The 23,443-nt window shown below is 33.0% G+C and overlaps 1 protein-coding gene across 1 annotated transcript; it reads right to left on the bottom strand.

The window, feature by feature from the left end:
- Window positions 1-38: 38 nt before the first annotated feature.
- LOC126847000 (uncharacterized) lies at window positions 39-21,836 on the bottom strand. Its single transcript, XM_050586920.1, has 7 exons — window positions 21,540-21,836; window positions 3,782-3,987; window positions 3,598-3,701; window positions 2,655-2,760; window positions 1,892-2,218; window positions 1,637-1,833; window positions 39-1,568 (listed from the first exon to the last, which is right to left on the bottom strand). The coding sequence occupies exons 1-7, from the start codon at window positions 21,830-21,832 to the stop codon at window positions 1,296-1,298; spliced, it is 1,506 nt and encodes a 501-aa protein (XP_050442877.1). The 5' UTR covers window positions 21,833-21,836; the 3' UTR covers window positions 39-1,295.
- Between the last annotated feature and the right edge of the window lie 1,607 nt (window positions 21,837-23,443).

Genomic DNA, 23,443 nt, shown 5'->3' with positions numbered 1-23,443 from the left:
TATACTTTATTTATTAATAACTTACCCGCAATATTTTAAATTCGCAATTTTTATTGTATATAGCAAATAAATAAATTTAAAAAAAATCACAAATTTTCTGAATAAAAATTGAGGAATAATTTAAAAGTAGTTTACAGTATAAATTAAAAAGTGTTAATTATACAATTTGATTAGATTTAAATTTATCATTAGGAAGAAATAACGGTAAATTGTGTACGGTACCTACAGGTATAGTTCAAAACACGAAAAATAATATAAACGTGTAATTTTTGACACGTTACCTTTGGTTTTTACTCGCGCTACTTTGCGACTAGATTATACACACATATAAACGCACGCACGCACTATTGTTATAAAATACAACATCAATGTATTTAAAAAAAAAAAAAAAAACCAAATTTTAGGTAATCAATAGTAAATATTAGGAATAATTTAAATACAATGCACAGCGTTTCTAATTTATGATATCTTATTATCTTAACGACCGTGTACAATTTCAAAGTAAACAAATTGAATTATTACTCGAGTCGGCGAACCCAGTACGGATTCGATGGACCGTAATTAAATATATTTATATATTACGTAATTTACACAAGTATAAATATTAAGGAAAGTTAAATAGTTTTTGAACACTCCAATAGTTTGGTAAACGAGATCGTAAAAATATAGATAATAATTATGCTAACATATTAATACGTCGTTTATACAAAATAACAATGGACCGCATTGAATGGTAATTAGTTGTTTTTCTTAGTTACGATTTAAAATTATATTATAATTACTGGAAAAACCTATAAGCATTATAAAGACGTAAAGTATTATACGTCTTAGTATTATATAAATAGTACCTAATATACAATTATCATATACAGATTCTGGGTAAAAAGGCGTACTTATATAAAATTAGTAAAATTACATAATAATACAACACTGGGCTGGAGAAAATCCAATTTCGGTTCTTTCAAAGGGGTTGGGCCCTTTAAGATTAACAGTTTATCAAGTTTATTGCAACCCAGCAGTATATAAAAAAAGAAACAACATTAATACAAATTTAGTTGTAAGTGGCAAGATTGTAAAAACGATATTTTATAACAAGATAATATTTACCAGCTAAACATTTTACTGGCTTCGTAAGTAATGCAGAATGCAGGATTTTAATTTGGAATACAATACAGTTTCATCTGGGGAGACTGACTGACAAAGCATGAAGATAATATGTCGGGAGAATAAGCTTTGGCGAAACAGTCGACTAGGGGCTGAAGGGTGGGAAAGGAGCAGAGAGTGAGTCTCGATGTTCAATTGTGGTAGGTGACGTAGGATTGCAACGGTTTGGGCAGATTTAGCTCGGCAACGGTGTCCGGGTGAGCGTTGCTCTGGCAGCCCTGAAGCAACGACTGACGTATGGATTTCCTGCACAGCTGCTGCAGCGAATGCGGTTCGGCCCATTGCGGCATCAAAGCCCGTTTGATATCGAAGAACACTCTGCCGAATATGTTATAGCACTGTGCGTGGCTAAACATGGTGCGCATCACGTGCGAGTGCATCCTCATCGGGTTTTCGCCCATCGACTGGAGAAGAATAAAATACAAACGATTATTACAACAAAGGTTTGTATGTATGTACAAATGTCGTTTACCTGGGATATGAGCGACAGGGTGCGCATACAACTGTCGTCTAACCGCCGTCTGATCATTACAGAACGTAGGAACCATGTGAATATGCTTTCCACCGGACTTTCTATGGGGTCTTCTAACACACACCTGCCAGACTCGGACTTCATACGGAATTCGTTCAACATCTCTATGTAGTTTCGTCTGGCATCTGAAGTGCAATCTACGCAAGGATGAAGTCAGTGTAAATAATTGAAAGCAACAGAGGACAAACTATTTACCTTCGAGCCAAACGGTAGCGCCGCTGTTCAACAACAGCCTGGTGATGTCGATGGCATGGTCCATGTAGTGGACGGTATAAGTGATCAGCGATCGACCGCTGTTGTTCAGCCAGTTGACATCGCTGCCGAAATTCAACATCATTGTGGCGAACTGATGAGCCCGCTTAAATAGACCACAGTTCATCAGTCGCTTGACTCCTAGTATTAGCGCCGTGTTACCGCTATCATCCACGGTTCGAGACCATCGGCGAAGTTGAGCGGGGGTGGCGTTGGCCGCTGTTTCTTTCAGCCGACGCACCACTTGCGCCCAGTTTTTATGAATGTCATCTGCGTTGGTGCAATACATATTGTTATTATTGTTCGACACGTTTCACGGGTACGTCCGTGTTCATCTTAACCAATAAGGGGCATGAGTGCGGTTATTTATTATCATTCTATTTTAATTAATAGTAGTAAAATGTATAGGACATATTTGACAAAAGTTATTGTTCTCCAACAGCATTTAATTTATGGGTAAATGCATTTAAATATATTTTTCTGTTTACTATAACGATTATTTAATAAAATATAGCCTAGCGAGCAAAAAATATAAACGGGTGTTAAAATGTAGTATTTATTTAATTCAATTTTTGTTCAATGACAAATGTTAGTAAGACGACGCTACGATTTCGGAAATTTTTTCTTTCAGTAATTATTTACAGAATCCAATATTTATTTAATTTTACAGCGTACACGCCACGTCCCTTAGTATACTGTTACTTACCCGCCATTATGTCAAAGAATATGAAACAATTTGCGTTGGGCATATTCGGGTGTTTTATACATTTCTGACTGGACTTGAACCGAAAGCAAAATTCTATATTAGCTATCTGAAAATACAAATATTATTAATTTTATTATTATCGATACGCCGTAAATGTAATTGTAATATGCAAGTCACGCAAAAAGTAGTTGTAAATTATATTGCCTCAATTTTAACGTATACAAGTTACCAGAGGTCTCTGAATCGCACTTAAACCAAGAATACCAAGATACATTATTAACTAGTTGACTCTCGCATTTGAGTTACAACTGTTAGTTGTCATATAGTAAGACGTAAGTTATCACTCACTATATTCTAATTCAATTGGAATGTCAATATAATTTGGTTTATAGCGAACAACAACTAACAAGAAGTACCAAAAAAAAAAAAAAAATGTATTATATTAGTTTAAATTTACCTACTTACAATCACTTATTTATCGATTTCTTCATATTAACAGTGTATTGATCAGAACATTTTGAAGTAAAATATGTTATAAGATAAAAAGGTTGGGTTAGGAAAAACCACCTTAAAATTGAATGATTGATAGAAGTTATTAAGCATAGCTAACATTAATTATATTAATCGATAACAATAATTTAAAATTTTCCAAAAGTAACACGAACCATTAAAAAAATCTTCCGTCAAAATTTATAATTTTTTCGAAAAAATATCATAAGAATTGGAGATCTATTGTTCTTTTGGTGGTACCAGCATAATATGTCGAGAGATTGTTTCCTAATAATTTTCACAAAATAATTTGCATACTCGTATGCGGATTAAAATATGGGAAATAACTGGTGTAACTTATACTTGCTTCCGAAACTACCACTACTAACTTGTACTACCAAAATATTTTGAATGTATAAAAAAGAAATATTTGTATATAAAATTAAGTCATTACTATTGGTCTTGTAGCTAGTAGTTCGTCGTAATCTTTGAAGCAGAATAACTGATAATTTTTGCCGATCAGCCTCCATTCCCTGAACGGGCATCCATTGCAACAACCTGATTTAGCAAAAAAAAATATATATATAAATGGTTCATTAATAATTCTAGACGCTTATTTGTAGTGTATATATACTCACCGCCGTGCCATTCGCCCGCAATTATCTTGTCAAAGTCGTCGACGTCGTCCCCCGACGCTATGCATAGCGTGGATATTTCTACTTGATTCTCAGGCTGCCGGTCGGCCGACGACGGGCCACCGGACGCCACGTTCAGCTGCTGCAACGAGTCCAGGGGGTCGTCGGCGCAACCTTCCGGACCCTCTTTCATAGTTTCATTCTTGTTGCTGTAACAAAAAAACAACATATTTAGCAAAATAGTACACATTCTGATTTGGGCAAGTTCCTTGGAAAAATAATTTGTTTTAAATTTAAATTACTCCAAAAATATTTTTAAAAAAATAAGAAAACCCAATTCTTTGTAAGCTTTTTTACTCTTAAAACTCAACGATTTGAAACTTTGCCGGACTGTACTATGATATTGGGCTGAGAGTGGTCATATAGTGTTTATATAAGGCTGACGATATTTGAATTATTTTATTGTTTTAATATCCATATCAAACTACTTAAGTAGTACCTAGGTATATCGTATGCCGCATGGTCGCCAACACTGTCGATAACTAACCTGATACCTATTAATATATTAAAATACATGAGTTCTGTACTTTATCAACGACCGTTACTAAAAGTAGTACCTACGTTTCGTTATGCTCTGGTATAATATTTCAACATTTATATCGGATATTAATATGTTGCCGTTTTAATACGTTTCATTCTTCACCACAAAAAGAAATATACGTTTGGCTTCACATGGGTTTTAAATGGGCGGAAAGTATTATTTTTCGTGGCAAAAATTAAATGTATTAGTTTTTGTCAATACAGACGGAAATACTTATACAGGGTGATTCATTAAGGACAATTCACTCACTTTCACCTAAAATAATTGCAATTTTATAGTTTTTTTTTTTTAAACATTTTTGTTTTTGTTATTTTACAATATTATAAAATTACTAAATATTTACCTTTTTTAGTATTTTCTAGAGACCTATCAAGTGTCAACTTTTGAAACTTAAATGGGAACTTATATACTTAAATAACTTTTAAAATTAAGACTTATTTGCTCAACGCTTTGACTGGTCAATAATTAGTTTTGGATAATTACTTTCAATGTTGTTAAGGTTTATAACTTAGGGCGGAAGGTGGAGTACAGTTGAGTAAAGTGTGCAGATAATAAAAATAACTCAGATAATAATAAATTTAAATATTGCCAAATGTTGTAAAATAATATAAACTAAAATGTTTCCATAAAGAAGAACTTTAAAATAGAAATTATTTTAACGGAAATGCACTCATTTCCCGTAGTGTTTTTTCCCTAATGAATTATCCTATACTACTTCTCGTGACAAAAAGAAAACAAAACCTCATACTTTTCGTAAGGCAAATAAAACGTATTAGTTTTCTCAACAACAAGCGTCGATATTAATTAGAATGTCGACGTGTAGTTCTGAAAAAAGTATACTGAATAAACGTACCACAAAAACTATATATTACACAAAAACTAGTTATCCATTAGGATGTCAGTTATTTTTTAGTTTTTCGTAAATGTTTGCTCCGAAATTCCATTCTATTCTCCAAATAAAGAAAAAAAAATCAACCAACTAATTTGTAACCCATACCACTATTCGTTTATAATTAATACTATACAGTTGTCTAATGTATATAATTATAATTGTTTAATATCAATTATAATGTATAAAAATAAAATATATTTATTTTACTTTGTCGGTTATCTAAAAATATACACTAGCCTTACAACATAACAAAAATAAAAGTTTACGGTTTTCTTCGGATGATTTTGTAAAAGTATATATTAGTTATAAACAATAGCGTTCGCTTCTGTTTTGCATTAGACTGCACCAGGGTTTTATGCAAATCGTGTGTAAAAAAACGTGCATTAAAAGCATTAACGACGAATTACATGATGATATACGAACCTTAGTCCATACCAGTTATACTAATAATATGTATTGCTTTAGATTAAGTAAAGTTTGTAATATTAATAGTTGTGATAATATGTTGACACAAATTCTTGGAAAATGTATAATTTATAGGCTTATGTAAGTATTTATGCATGTCTTATTATAGTAACGGTATTGTATTTCCATAGATAAATGATAATTATTTAACGATAATAATGAACAATAGCGAGAAATGGGAAATTACTTACATCATTAATATTGGATAAGATCAAATTTCGTTATAATTAACATTTTTTAAAATTTATTTTAAGTCTAGAGTACTATTTATTTTTAATTGGACAATCTGACATTTTTACTTAGTATATATACTGTAGTAAAATTATGTAAGTTAGTTTTACTATTATCTGTAAAGGACATTTAAGACAATTTTAGTAGGTAGTTATTTTTGTTACAATTATTATTATCGTGTTATTCATATGAGTAACTCGCGCAATTATTCAATTGTAAAAACATTTTTGTAAATAATTTCATGACAAACATCCATGGCTACCCCGTTTTCTTTTGATAACTAGAGGGAAAAAAGGGAAAATTAGCCTATTATGATACTGTATGAACGCCACTAAAATGTTATAAAAATAATAATAATAACGTCATTAACAAATTAATTTCGACCGTGTAAAATAAACGATGGTGTGATACTATGACGGTATAGATAATAAAAATTAATTAAACGTTTTTCTTATTTAGATTCTGATGATGACATAACGGAACAGTACAATTCACACGGGTGACGTACAATTACACCGGTGTAGGAAATGGCGGTTCTGTAGAAAAATGGATAAGAAAAAAAACGTAGATATTTTTTTTTTCTTTCATTTTAATACACACACCGTTACACGTTACGGTAGTACGGCGGAATGCCGAAGGTTATTGCCTCTCCTCGGTCGACGTAGTGTAGACAGACTTTGTTTATGCAACTAGAAATTACCCGGTTCAATGCTACACAGTGCGAAATGCTGACGGGAGAGATCTAAAGCATGTGGGCACAGGGTATCCTTGACGTGTGCAATATGATTAACAGCTATCACAACGAAAATCTAATGTCACATACGCAGAAGCCAAAACCCAACCGTTAACGAGCCAGCATCTCGTAATTCTTTCATATTTTACTGTCATCTCAACCGGAGCTGTCAAAAATAATATAGCGCGTCCTTTTCCACACAAAGTTTTAAAAATCAGCCGTTTTCCGCAAAAACAAACAGTTGTTAATTTTTCTCAAGATTAGACAATTGCTTGCATAGTAAAAACTATTACAATATAGTGACGGTTGACCGTCATCGACTATGTGTTTAAACAATTAACAATAATTTATTGATGAATATGACGCGTAATATCAAATTTTTTTTGTATGTATCGAATACAAATTATATTTTTTCTATTTCGTATATTAATCGTATTTAAAATACGAGTGATTAAGGGAAGCCCCATTGCCCCTCCTCAAATACGCCCTTGAGTTGCATATGGATCTTTAAAATCGGTTGTGATTGTCATTAAGCAGCCAGATGATGTATATTATTATACACAATAATAATGAGTGGAAATTAATTTAATTTTTCATTAAAAATCGATAACGGGTTTTTATTATTACATAGAACGAATCTATTTTCATTTGTTTACCGATCATCTGGGAATCAAATCGTTAACACCACACACCGGTGGGTGGCATATGCGTGTACTTAACGAACCATATGTATACATGTAGTATTCTCTCGTAGAACAAGTGTGCCATATATAGGCAGAAAGTATACATTCTCACACGCGGAATAAAATATAAAATACTTAAACCAATAACGGTTGTGAGTCCGTTATCCTAGGTATAACGATGGCGATTCACTCGATGCGTTTTCGGTTGTACTGCACATTCCGCCAGTCATCCCACGATAGATTATTAAAAAAAAAACTGAGGTAAGTAACACAGACGTAAAAGAAGAAAAAAATCAACGCGAATGATAGGAAAATAGAGATGAGGTCGACGAAAGGTCGATCCTCCCTGCCGTCGTTGACCTCATACGGAACTCTTCGACCGGTAGAAGTATACAGCTATATATTATTCGATATGTTTCGCTTTAGACACTTACATGATGTTGTAAATTATCTTTTATATCATTCCTATACTTCTATGGAAAAATGGCAAAGTGATAAATTGACTTTTGCCATTTTAACATGGGCTTAACAATTTTCTGTTATCAGTAAATTATGTCTATAAACTTAAAGCATAACATGGATAATGTAATGAACATACAGATGTTCGTGTTACAGACGTAGCGAAAAAGGTATAATATAAGAGACACAAAGAGGCCTAACTTAAGCTTAGATTAAATATACTAGAGATGGGCATTAACAATATAAAAACGGTTTTTATATGTTGTCGGTTTTTAAAAAACGACGTAAAAATAGACAATTTAAAAAGCTCAGAAGATCGGGGTAGTTATCACAAAATAGCAGTTTTGTTTGGTATCATCGAATTCTGTACTACACATTCATTCACAATAAAATATGTTAGGTATAAAATAAACAAAAATAGATAAATAGGCAATAGCTTAATTATTTTAAAACTATTACTTACGCGTCGAAGACAATGACTGATGGTATATAACATTAATCGGTATTATTATATACAAATTAAAATATTAACGTTTGATTTATCTGTTTGTTTTTCATCCTATTTTTAAGTACCTAGTTGTAAGGTGATCTAATTGTCGCAATAAATATTATTTTGATGTGCCTCTAATAAAAATAAATTACATTAATGTTGTAAATAATTACAAATTGTAGATCTACACATCTATGACGTTTAGTGTATGCCGCGCCTAAAGTACCATTAATGTTATTAAATAATACAATGCAATGGCTGATACTAAATAGAGGAAATGCAAAAACTATTTGGAAGTTTCAGATTACACAGTTTTTTTTATATATTACAACACTATATTATTCATATAGAGAATATTACACAAACATGTATAATATACTCACTATTCGTTACACACTAATGTAATTGTTGAACGGCGTAGGTATGTATAGTATGAGGTATGAATACAACATATTATATTGCATACTAACTATTTCAAGTATAACTTTATTGAACAAAAATTATAAGAAATATCAAATAAACGTTTTTAAATAAATATTAACACGAGGAAAATTATTAACGACAAATGAAATCTAGGGCTCAGGCATTTAGAAACGTAAAAAATGTTTTTTTAGGAATTTGCGGGGGGGGGGGAGGCACTTTTATAGGCGTGGGTCTGAATCTACGACTAACATTAACTCCGCATATTTCAATAAATATCCGTTTCAAATCACATTAGGCATCATTGTGTCATATGTTAAGGAAAATTCTTGATTATGTGGTTTATTCCACGTATATTGACTCATGACATGAAATGGAATAAAGGTGACCGAGAGATGTTGATACAAAAACAATACACAGATCAGTTGATAAAATGTTCTTTAGCAGAAGCCACAATCAAAGCGATTCCTTTTTCTCAGACATTTCCTTAAGTATATAAATGTAACTATTTCAGAAAGAGTTTTAACATGCGCTGGAATATAATGTTGACTGTGGTAGTACTCACTGTGAACATTTTGGCGTTGTCCAATAATAAAAAAAAATAATTATTAACGTAAATTTTGAGTAACAAAATTCGATCTATGTACAGCTTTAATGTGAATAAAAAAAAATAGAAAAAACACAACTATGAAAATTTACAACATTATAATAATTTTATTTGGTTCGGGTTAGGGTTAGGACAGCACATTGACTCGACGATTGGCACGTCTTGCTACTAAAACCATTTCTGTGCAATGGTTGCGATGCACACGTGTCGTACTTTGGTAATGAACAACAAAAAAATGTATGCGGACAAAAAAAGGATAGTTAAAATCGTGCAGAAATAAAAAAACCGGGTTCGCCGAAAACGGGTCCCTAGAACACACGGGGCTAACTCTTTAACCACACCCTCACCTCCACACGGTCCGGTGAGTCTTTTGTTTCATCGTCTGCCCGGTCCGCCCCCCTCCCCCAAAATAAAGAACGACAAAAAATAAAAACTAATAAAACCACTGGCCAAAAAATAATCTATGTAGAACAAAGAGAAATGTGTACACAATAAAAACGCGCACTTGCAATGCTATTACAGCAACACGAAAATGTTATTATTAGTATTTAGTACTATTTTTGACAACCGGTTGTGCAGGAGTAGAGTTACGTGTTTTCGGCATATGGTGGTTTTTTTATCGGTTTTCTGCAAGCGAGGGCGGACGAGGGTGTCTGGAGAATTGAGAAGGAGGGGAGACATTTTGTTTGTTGTTTGTGTCCTCGAGAAGAAAATAAAAAAATAATGATGGATTTTAAACTACTCGCCAAAAAAAACTAACATAAAACACTTAACTGCGAATAAAAAGTCACAGATGGCAGGTAGAACACAATTTTTTTTATTGTAATTTAATCAACTGTATCACAATTCGCTGTTCTTTAAGGACGCTCTCAGGACAGGATGTACGGTAGAGATTGCAGAAAAATATTATAAAAACAGTTTCCAAAAAATATAAATACAATATATTTCAAAATATTTAATTAAAATAACATTTTTGCTTTAAATCGTAGAATTTTATCAAGCACAAAATTTCGGAAAATCAGTTTTTTTAGTACACTAGCTATATTATTTCAATTTTTTTTTATTAACTTTGTAGACGCTAAAGCTTACTATAGTTTGTCCTTAAGGCTTTGTATTATCAATGTTTTAAATCTAAAACTTCGTTAAAAAAAACACTGTTGCTAAAATAACTTAAGGGATTTTTATTTAAAAAACTATCTATGTATGTAATCTTGTTAACAAAATAGTATTTCAAATTCAAACACGTTTGTATTGATATGCATTTAAACACAATACAGGGTGAATGACTCGCTAAACATGAGCCAGAATTTAATAGCCAGTCAAAAACGTCACAATAATATAATATATGTTACAATACATTTTATAATACGTGTAATTTGATCATTTCTACGACATGATTAGATCGTATTGCGGTATTTATTATCAATGGTACTTTGATGCCAACTGTGCTTATTAAAAACTTTTTATTGAATAGATGAATTACCGTAAGTTTATGAAAATAGACAATTGTCCTCTTAATAAATGAAATCATACAGTTGTCAAAATTACAGTTAACGTTGGTGCATGCCGATGTGCAACGACCGAGTCACCGGCCATTCCCATGTTACTTGTACACGATTGCGTTTGAACGCAATTTTATTTCACAGACTATGAAAAAAAAAAAAACTTATGTATGAAGTACACATGGAGCAACCGATAAATATTGGAACAAATAAAAAAAAATGTACACTTACAAAAATGTCAATATCACTTGGGAACTTTCGACACGGGACCCGGGTACACGGATTCAAACTTGTAGATCAATGTATTGAATATCGTATACTATATCTAGTCCTGTCCGTTACGGTTGAACGACAATAGTGTAATAATAGTAGTAATAATAATAATAATATGTGCCGGAGGAGTAGGACGATAGCGTTTTGCGGGCTTCCGCCTATTTCGGCGGTGTGTATTTTTTTTTTCATTCGAGTTTCAACAGGTTTCCTTCCTTCACGGGTCGCGGAATCTAGTCTATTGGATTTTGCTGCCGCGGGCACGCCGGGGTCAACGCACACCACGATCGGCCGTTAATCTTTTTAGGCACACCCATAGCAATATTATTATCAACGAAAACACCGGCAAACCTAAAATCCATTAAACGCCGTCGATAATTACAAAGTAAAGCGATGAACATTAAACGGCGGCTGCGGCGTAAAAAATCTACAACGGACCGCTTTATCAAAACTTGCTCGATTATTCGACAAAACGCGGTACCAATATAATTATCGTTGTTTTTGTATATATATATATATATATATATAATGTAATGATCGACTTTATGGTTTAATTATGAAATCAATCGCGTTATTAGTATTAAGTATTATTATTGAGCAGTCCGGGTTTTCGATCGATTGTAATAGGGATAATAGACGATAATACTATCATGTCGAACAGAAATTTTGATTTTTTTACGACAATTTTTTTAATACATGCGACCACGGTAACCGACGAACACACGACCGGAGTACTCGAACAATAAAAACAATTATAATAAAAAAAAGTACTATCGCGAATTTCGCATACAGAAAAGTGAATGCCGTATAATAGCACGCTTGAAACGAGTGCACAAATGTGAGCGAGCCTTGAATTAATTCCCATTGCTCTGGTATAATAATAATATGTGCCCGTACACGAGTCTCGCTCTAAGCGCGACACAGCGTTCAGTTAAACCGTGCACGTGTACGGTTTGTATAACACGTGCACGGTAACATGGTATTATAATGTACGTATTCGGTATACAAACTATCAAGTGTAAGGTGCAGTAAATGTCTGAACTTCATATTTGGGAAAGTAAAGTGTTTGTAATACTCGATTTTAGCGACTACGCTAAAAAATATACTATTTCCTAACATGTTCAACGTGATGGTTTCAAAAACGAAAAAACCAAACGCATAATTTGGGCAGTGGTCAAAATTAAGACTACACCATAATATACATGTTAGCTTATGATATTTGCGACCTAAGAACTGTAATTTGCAGTGACGTGCAATCACTATATTGCAGCGACAATGTATTATGTTAAGCCCTATTAACCTGGTTTAACTATGCAATATATATCCCTTTGCATATCCATCTGAATATACGATAGGTTAGGTACGATATAATATACGATCATTAAAATGTGTACACTGTACCTACTACCTGTATAAGGTATTTTGCTTGTAACCATAATATATATTTTTCTATTGGTATTTATATTGTACTGTACACTATAACAGTTATACTTATCCATAACCATTGTGTTGAGTAAATTACAAAATAAAAAATGTAATAAACGATAATAGTTAAAATATCTAGTCTGTTGCGTGATTGTTTATTAAGAGTATGTATAATGTGCATTTAAAAATATTTATAGTAGTCTCTGAACAAATAATTAATAGTTCTAAAGCACCGTTCGTAAATGTATTGACTTTCTTGTCCTATCCGACACTAGAGGTATCCGCGACCTTATGTCTTTAGACCGTTACAACATTGATGTCAGCAGTTCATATTATAAATTGAATACGCTGAGGATGTTGACAGGAAGCACACGCGGTTGTTTCCAATTATTTTTGATATGTATTCAGAGATAGTCTTTAGAAAATGATATATCTTACATCGTCCTTGAAACAGATTCATTAACAATAGACGACGCATAAAAACGTTGTTATATGACTTTATTAGGATTTAGGTTTTGTTCATAATGCATTAAAGCGATCAAATGATATGAAGAGTACAGAGGAAAACACAAAAAAGTAGTGATGGGAAACCGAAAATCCGGATTTTTCAAAAAAACGCTTTTTAAGTCATTTGAAAATCATATAATTGTTAAATACTATTACAATATAAAGATGTGTACCTAAATAAAATTTGTTGATAAAAATTTAAAAAAAAAACTCTTAACTTTGTCTATAAAATGCTTTCGGATTCCGGATTTTCGGATTTCAACAAATCCAAAAGCAGTTTATCTTTGGTGTTTTGTTTTATTTTCACATATTTATCAAAAAAATGTTACTTAGATATAGAGCTTTATATTGTAAAATTATTTAACACTTATATGATTTTTAAGTAGCTTAAATAGCGTTTTTTTGTGAAAATCTGGATTTTCCGATTCCCATCACTACAAAAAAGTCACTTTTATTCGTTTAGATGTACTGTATTTTTAAACATGTTTTTCTTACATAAAAAAAGCGACTTTTATGGGTTTTCTTTGCACTCTTTAAACACTATTTAGTTACTAATTGTGTTTCAGAATCCAAGTATATAATATATTTAATCTATTGCCTGCGAAAGTGATTTAGTCCTGCTTTGCTTGTTTTCCGCTAAATGGTCGGATAACTTTTAAGTTCATGTAAAACTGTTGAACAACATTTCAACTTTGAAGTTTCGTGACTTACACTACTTTTGCTCTCGACGGCTCATATATAGTTAAAGGATTTTTTTCAGTTCAAATAATAACCACTATTAACGTGATCGGGTGGTATATGTTCCAGTAACCAGTATGCATTCTATATGTGCGAGTGGGTCGATAGTCTGTTGCCGAATTTCGCCTGCGTACTTATAGTTCATGTGACGCACGGAAGCAAAAGTCTCTTTATGTACCTACCATTAAACATACATGTCATTTTATTGTTTGTGTAAGTATTATTATAGAACTTTAGATGCAGCCGTTCCAGCATCTTGGGAGGGCGGTGTATTGTAATCATTGTCAATAAAGTTAACAACAATTTGTATGGAGATAAACTTAGTGGTGGAACATAGATAAGAAAGCTACTAGCAGCTAAGTCATATATTTTTAGGAGGAGCGGCGGAGGACAGTGACCGACCGCGCCAAGTACCTACATCGTGGGTCAATGATCTGCCTCCGTGTTCCGTTACTATAATATTATTATTGCTGTGTTGCTATATCATCGCGTCAACGGTCGCTTTGTTTTTTTCGCTATCTGTCTACACGCTTTAATATACAGTATGGTGGCCGTGTTGTCGTACCTTTTACTCTAGCCCTCTCTTTCTTTTCTTAGCGTACGGCCAGACAAAAATGATTAATAAAAAACATATCCGGGATACCGTTGGAAACTTCTACAACAGTTATTTTTAGTATAACGCCTTTAATAAACAATTAATGAAATCAAGAAAAGTACCTACGTCTTTTATGACAACTATATACCGTATAGAGTGCCCTATATTTTGGACTTTTACGAATTTTCATATCTTCCACCCTCAATTATTGTCTCTAAATGACATCAAAAAAATACTGGTGCTACAACTACGCTGTATGATGAGTGCAAGTCGTACCAGTGAACGTGTGTATTTATATATTATAATATGTATGTGTATTAGGATAAATGTATATAAGTAATAATATCGTATAAAACGTTCACTGGCACGACTTGCACTCATGACTCATCATGCAGCGTAGTTATTTTAACAGTAATTTGTTTTATGTCATTTGGAGACAATTGAGAGGTGGAAACTATGAAAATTCGAAAAAGACTAAAATAAGAGACACTACACTACCGAGTACAGCGTCATACCTTTAATTATTGTAATTTGTAATTATTAATACCTTAAACTGAGGGCAGTAAATAATTAATAACTATTTCGATTTTCTGATTATAAAGAATGTGTTATTTCTCTATTTTATTTTCACTACGTAGCAGCATAAGTATTGTTTTTGTACGAATATTGATTTATAAATACAATCTAGTCACGGCGAGTCAAAGCTAATAACTTACGTTGAAAAACAACGCAATCGATCGATGTGTAAATTGTTTTCCAAGCCATTTTTTGTACCCACATAAAAAAAACATAACTCGAAAAAAGAGTATAACTGGAGATGTGTAGAGAAGCAATTACCCTACCATGCATAATGTTACTTAATAATATATTTATGTTTATAATATGTACAATCCTACAACTCCTAAGCGTAGCTTACTACCCTCATAAAAACATAATTGAGAAACACTAGTTACATCTGAAGTAAGTTAAAAATAGGAGCCTCACATCCCATATAACTTTTCGACTTCATAATTTGTTTATTACAGTTACAAATTAGTATGCTTTAGTTATTTGTTTATAGCACAAATATAATTCTTCTTGGTTTTTTGGCTAATTCATTAATCATTGGAGGGTTACGACTCTTCACGTGTCTATCTTTACAGGATGTTGCATCTTCGCCCAGAGCAAAATCATATCTACGTCTATATTTCATCATATTATGATACATTATCAGTAACCCAGTGTGTAGATGACCTAGATAAGTTAGATCCATTAAAAATAATGATACAAATAAGACAACACAATCACATGCAGGTTGAACGTTAGTTTTCATTGGAGACATTTTTAAGTGGAAAATGGCGCCATTCGTCAAATGTAGACCGCAGATCTGAGATCTCGCATGTGTAATAATAATTGAAATAACAGTATACCAGTCATCTTGAAAATAATACAATATATCACGCAAGGCCAATGCGATATCGCTACGCGACTATAATAATTCATTTGAAGAGTTCATTGCTATGCTAGTTATAATGAAAATAAATTGTCCTGTTTAACCCAAACTTTACAAAAATATATTATCATTATTATATCGTATGGCGTTTGTCACTAATGTCAAGAGTAGGTCTGTTTGGACCAAGTTCGGTGTCCAGGTTGCAGATGGTTTTCTAGTTTTCACCATAAAGGTTTCTGCAATGCTTAAAGAAAGGATGCTAGTCTCTCCTCCTAGACAAACCCATGCTCATTTAGAGAGGGCCCCCCCATGGCCGTATTCGAACCAGCTATGGTGCTTGCCGAGTCTACCACCTTAATCTACTCAGCTAATCCGGTCCCTATACATTAATAAAACATTGTGGAATATTTTATATAATCAAACAATGTGTTATTGTCTAATAATACGTAATAATATCAGGACTCCGAATCATATGACACGAAGGATATCTGTCCTGATCTTGCCGGGAGCATCCGGGTCTAAATCTAAAATAAAGATTCATTAGATCGGAGTCAAGATAGGCAAGCTTCGATTAATAGAATTTAGAAAATGTGGAAGAAATTTTAATAGTCGAGGTATTCTACCGCGGACCGCCCATAACTCTATTTCCTAGTTAAAACCCAACTTACCTATACCAATATTCCAGCTTTTAAACTTCATTTCTTCCAAATTTTCTCAAATTTTACTCATGGCTTGACTATGAAATCTGTCATAAATATGTAGAGTATGAAATTTACTATTATTCAATTTACCTAAATGCAATACCCTCTCAAATTCAAATAAAAAATTATCAACTTACATGGATAAATGTGTATGTTATTTTTGTCCCTACTCCCTAGTCCCTATGACTTGTGTTTCTATCTAGTGTTTACGGTAGATAACACTTCAAGAGGCAGAGATGTGATTTGTTTAAAATTAGTGAATTTGAGAAAGATAACTCAAGCGCCATCTCAATGTCGATGGAGTAGTAAATGCAATAGAAAAGTCATTAATAATAAAATTTCTATCAAGGTAATTTTCATAAAACATACAAAAAGCGGATAATAAATGAATAATGATCAATGTTAATGTGAAACGATTTTAATAGAATGCCGCAGTGGTAGAAGATTGAATGGTCGCATAAGCTAACCACAGCTAGTTTAACAGTTATCATCACTTATCCCGGTCTTCGACCTTCGCGGTAGTTTCATCATCGCATGTCATAGCAAACCCTACATTGTCATATAAATCAGATTTATGTAATAAATAATTAATGCCATCGATGTTTACAAATTATATGGTTTTTTTTTTTAAATTATTACATTTTTTGTTGCTCAAGAAAAAAGGCGATAATCTAGTGACGATGAAAGGTGATATCATATTTTCTGTGTTTTTTTTTTAAGAATTCACAAAACATTTCAGACGCTATTGATTCCATTATTCACCATAAAATCGCCGTTCGGTTGAGTTGTATCGCGTAAACCGTATCTTTCTCGCATTTATCACATAGCTATTGTAGAGTATGCTCACATCAATGCTATGCCGACAAGGTCAAAATCCTTTTACCTCTCGAGATCTACAGCGTACCTGACTTTGTGCATCAGTTAGTCAATACTCCTTCTATAAGCATACACTGCGAGTAACAAAGCACACGGCTGTTAATTCCTCAAGTACATAACATAATAATAAAATGTATAATACACACTTGAAGTAATTGAGTGATAAACACGCACGATACATTTGACAATGAGCTTCAGTTGCTATTAGGAATAGAAACTTTTTTATAATTTTATAAAGGCAAGTTTGCTGATTATTCCTATCTATCAAAAAACAATATCACATTGTATTTGCAATTAGTGTTACTTGTATAATATATTTAAACTTGAAATTATATTTGTATGTATTATGTACGGTATCCCTACATCGTACATTTATACACACCTATATATTATTATAAAGTTTTCTCATCCGTTTAATAACAACCTGCCATTATAACATTTTTTCGTACGGTAATTTCAATAACGTTGAGGTCAATAAAACCGCACAAACAATTAGTACAGTTCGTTTAATCGACTTAAAGGCAAAACAGTTATCTGTAATGTGTGTATGTATTTAGCATTAATAAACTTCAGAGTACACATTGGTAATATTCATTGAGTACCTCTATGAAATAGCAAAACTAATATAATAACAATAATTTACAATGTGCATTAAATTATATTTTTAATGTCTATACTACTTTGTCAACATTGTTACACATTACAGATATCTACATACGTAGAGCATAGAAAAATCAGGCAAGTTTTCTCAGTAAACAATGTTTTAACAACAATTAAGTTTATAAATATCAGGCGTGGATTCAGGATGTCTGATTGGGGGGGGGGGGGCATCAAATAATATCAATGTTAATTTTTTTTAAATCAGGATAATTATGATTGAGACGAAGTTTACCTCGAAATTATTTATTTAAGTAGACCAAAATTGAAAATATTACGTGCTTGGTGTCCTAAATGATCCATATTTTTCATTTCATTTTAGTTCCAAAAAGTAAACTTCAATAAATATTTAAAATTTTTATTGTAATAAATAAACAAAAACAAATTTTAAATAGAATTGACCGAAAACCAATATCATTTTTACAAAATATATAAAATATAGAAATATGTAATAAGAATAATTAAATGTTTTTCTCGTGCAAGTTTTAATATTATCCTATAGAAGATGAAGTTAAATATATTATTATTATATACGTATACCTATAATAATTTTCACCAGCCTCTTTTTTTTTAGATTTGGGGAGGGGGCATTGCTCCCCCTTGTATCCGTGCTTGACAAATATATGGACTTAATTTATTATGCAATAATGTGAGTTGTAAGTAAATAGGTGTTGTACACGGGTTTATTTTTCAGGTGGGATGGGTTTATTCGTGCGGAATATTTCAACGAGTACTTTTGGCGAAGAATTTATATTTACTGTATTTTATCCCGCAAAGTCATTACAGCGTACTATATTGTATTATTACATTTTTAAACAAACGACATAGTTTTGATTGTCATTCAATTTTTTTCGAACTACGCAAATCTGGAGTCGAGTACTACGTTTCCATGTATCAAATAACTCGACTGGCCCCTGTGATATTCAGAGTAGTTCAAATTGAATTTTAAATATTTGAAGTATAAATTTTGATTGGCAGACACTGTAATCATTAATAACATTTTTTTTTAAGTATCGTCCTTTAACCAGAAATTTAGAAAATACGGTTTATTTTCAAAATTAAATTAAATTTTGATTTCTTGAGATGTCACTAGGCTTCAGGAACATACTGTATACCTATAAATGAAGTACGCGGGGCTGGTAAACCAAACGCGGAAAACAAGAGGCAACGAATATAAAAGCGTTTAGTTGCGCATCAAGCGGATTGATGAACCCACGACTCATGTTGTCCACTGCCCGCGATAACTGTACTCGGCGGCGTCCGTTATACCACAGAGTCGGTGGTACTTGCGGCGGCCACAGCGATAGAGCGCGAGCGGAACGATGGCCTTACGACAGTAGCCGTAGTGCGATCGATGGCTAACGGATGCAACGCGAAGCTATAAGAGAGCCAGCATCATCCATCGACTCGTTGCGGGCACCACGACCTGACCGAGTGGTGGGCGGCAACTGGGAAGTCGCCGGCCGGGCCAGGAATTGAAGATTTACCGGTAACAACAATGATATTAATTATTATTGTGAATGACCGAACAGCGCACAGCCTTGTCCCGGTACCGACCAGTCGCGTGTCTCTATGTGTCTATTATTGCGCGGACGCTGCGCTGGCGTACAATTTTTGTTCAACCGCCGACACAGGCACGGACGCTATGAGTAGATTTTCCGAGTTTTTTTCCGGTGCGTACAAGAGAAGAGAGAGCGATGACGGGTGGCCATTTATGTTTCTTCCGGAATTCTGCGTTCACCATAGAGTACAGAGAATCAGGAATTTCGGGGGTTATTGACCCGCCAGCCGATTTCGGAAAATTTTTATTGATAACAAATGAAAACCATAGCTGTTAACGAGAACACGGAAGTCTGCGACGACACCCGTCAGTCGTTGGCAATCGTCGAAACCTTATTATCAGATATTCGTACACGTGGACCTACCTATTTACGCTTTCGGGTTTGGTGACTTTTAAGTCCTTTTATCCTTTGTCCTTTCATCACTGCACACACACACACACACAAATTTACAGTTTTGGTGTTAAAATAAAACGATGTTTATGACAATAAACGGTTGTTGGAGAGAGGGGGGGGGGTTTCGTTTAAAAAACAATCAAACTTTTTTTTTTTGAAACCTTATAGTATATTGTGAGTCGTCTTGACAAGCTTACTTTTCTCAATGTAAAACAACAAAACAATACCTTTCAATCGGTCTAGACAACACGCGGTCTAAGTCTATGTTAGGCATTGGAGTAACGACCGAAAAATCGGGTTGAACGAACCAACTGCAAATGAATAGACAAGCCTACGCGCGCGCTTATAGTTTCTTCTTTTAACACGGTTGTTAACGGTTTCCGTAAACACCGTTTAACCTGAATTAACCTTAAAACGCACGCTTGCACATTACTCTAGACGTTATTCAACAATACGCCGTTTCTTCAATACATCAAGTACTTGGAATAATAATTTTAAACGCAACTGTTTTAAAAAACAAACAGTAAACGTGCCATTACTTGATTATTTCCCTTGATTTTGCATTTGAAAACTAAATCACTGTCAACATGATAGATAAGAAAATCACTTAGGTGACAATTCACAACGTTTTTACCTATGTACATTTTTATTATAAAATAGTTTCGTCGCTACTACTTTTATTTTGATACAGTGCAAGTTAAGATTAATTGAAAATGCTCCATTAAAATTTTAACTATCGCAATTATCTTAATTTATTACGATTATGACAACATATATTACCGACCAATATAAACTGTAGAATAATATTAAAACAATTAAATTACAATAATTTTTGATATTAAATCATAATACGATATATCATATGTCGGTAAAATAATATGCCATAGCTGTTTATAACTAAAACACCAGAAAAATACGTTGGTTTGTCTTTTAAGCCCCTACTTAGGTCCACTATAAAAAGATTTCGTTGGCAATACATTATTGACACAAAAATATAATGTAAATTCCCATTATTTTTAATAGTATATTATGTGAAACAGTGCCGTCAAAGTTGAAACCTTCTTCAGAGTATTAACTTGTGACGGACACAAAATTTAAATATACAGTTTTACCTCCCATACTATAAGTAACCTCTTACCACAGGACATTTCCATACACAATTTTAATTTTTTAATTTTATTATTCAAAAAATATATATTAAGTCTTAACTCACATAGTTACATCTGACCGAATATAGCCCACTTACTCAGTCGAAATACTTGGGTAATTCAGGTAATATTTCTGAGGAGACGATTTTACAACAAGTATATTAAAGCAAAAAGGTGACAGAGAGAGTAGGTACTCATTCGGAGAATTAAACGTCCTAGAAAATTTAACTTTTTAGACTAATCAAACGTAATATTTTTTAGCCAAGTTTAAATCCTTCGCTTAGCCTAACTTTAGCGCCTACGTGTAAACGTAATAAATGTAAACGTAGTAATACGAAACAATAAAATTATAGTTAGGTGGGTAAGGTACTCACCGGAGGAGAGACGATACCATTTGCGAGCGGGTGAGTCCTCGGTTTTGAAAACTTAATCTCGCCGTTGAAAAAAAATGAAAATTCTCGAGCAAAACCAAACACAAAACTGTAGTACAATGTTGATGGTGACGGCCGATCAAATGAGATTTATGGTACGCACACAAATGAAACGGTTGCAATAAACACGAAAACGAGTAGAATAGTGGTAAAATATGGTTATGGCATCCGGGACGTTCCGACCAAACGGCGGGTTGCGTTGCACTGCGACCAGTCGAGTTGGCGCGCACGGTCATCGGCTCGATTGGATTTCGCAGATTCGCCGGCGCAAGCTTGTCACGGCAGACAGTATGACCACGTAATCAGGTGCATATACGCCGCTTGAGTGGGGGGAACGGGTACCGTTGCGCGACGCCTTGTATGATCCCGTACGCAGCGCAGCAACAGCTGCAGAACAGGAAAACACTATTTGACCCGTGACTAATAGGAGAAAGGGACGAGGCCGATTCACATAAAAGTACAAAGCTCACATTTATGTAAAATTGAGCACCGGCTCTTAAGAGCACTCAAATGGGATATTTTCTTTTACCATTTATTTCAAATAATTTATCCCTTTTAAATAATCATATAAATTTATATTATATTATATATGTGTTTAAAACGTATATCCAATATTGTATTAAAAATCAGTTTTAAAGTTGCGAGGATAATTGTAAATTGCTATTATTATTATTATTAAGACTATACCGACATGAACAATAATTATAGGATAATAGCGCAAATGAATATAAATTATTTAAAAAAAAAAATCTCAAAAATATTCACCAAAACAAAAGTTATTTCATTTGTCAAATTTTTGTGGTTCACCCAGTATATATATTTTTTATTTGAGATTCTGCTTACAGTACAATTTATCTCAATGAATACTTGTATGTTTTTTGCAACACATTAATTTACAAAAAGCTTGTCATTACATAATTAAATTACAAGGAGATAATTGATTTTTACGATGAACATCACATATATTATTATTTATTACTACTATAAAATTTAACTTTACCTCTTATACATAGTTCACAAACCCCAAAACATAAATTAGATCAACCTTCTAAATAAAAAATTAAAACGTCTCAGTGCTATAATGCCCATACACATCAAGAAAGTCAGGCGAAAAGTTTGGGATTTTAAACGGCCATGTTTGATACGTAATAATGACAGAAACATTACTCAGAGCTAAAGCTATCATTGATGCAGTCATCATCTCTGCAGCTATAGCCTATATATTAAAATTTACATGGGATACAGTCACATGGCGCACACATAGTTATGAATAATTATTATAAGACATTTTTAAACTACTATAAAATAATTATCTAAACAAAATGTATATCTTATTTTTATACCGTCATAGAACCTCCTAACAGACCAACGAAATCTACATATGAGGTATATTTCATAACTAATTATATATAATAATGTTTGAATATTTACAAGACAGAATAAATCTAAATACGTTTACCTGATTTCATATCGCCGCCCCGATAGAACAATGACACAACTGCAATAATTACAATTTTACAGGGGAACCAAAAAATCAAATTGCTTTCATATCAATAATTCACGAATGCACAATTAATTATGAAATTGGGGCTTGGCCAGAACACAACTACAGTTACATCGTGTTTCTATCTTATGCGTTTGCTATTGAAGCATTTAATCCATTTTACCAAATTTTGCAGTTGTGCCATTGTTCTACCGGGGTGGCGATGTACATAGTGTATATATTTTTAAAAAAAATAAATTTCCATATATTATATTCAAATTGCATTAAATGACCAAAATATAATATTTGGATCTCTAAAATGTTATTTTGTTTTTTCTGAATATATATTTATAATTTATATATA

This window comes from Adelges cooleyi, unplaced genomic scaffold (assembly GCF_023614345.1).
Source record: "Adelges cooleyi isolate 19-005CV unplaced genomic scaffold, UGA_ACOO_1.1 ACOO_flye_CR_arks_rails_tigmint_CR_PRNA_9, whole genome shotgun sequence".
Taxonomy (NCBI): domain Eukaryota; kingdom Metazoa; phylum Arthropoda; class Insecta; order Hemiptera; family Adelgidae; genus Adelges; species Adelges cooleyi.
This window is presented reverse-complemented; position numbering and strand designations above follow the sequence as displayed.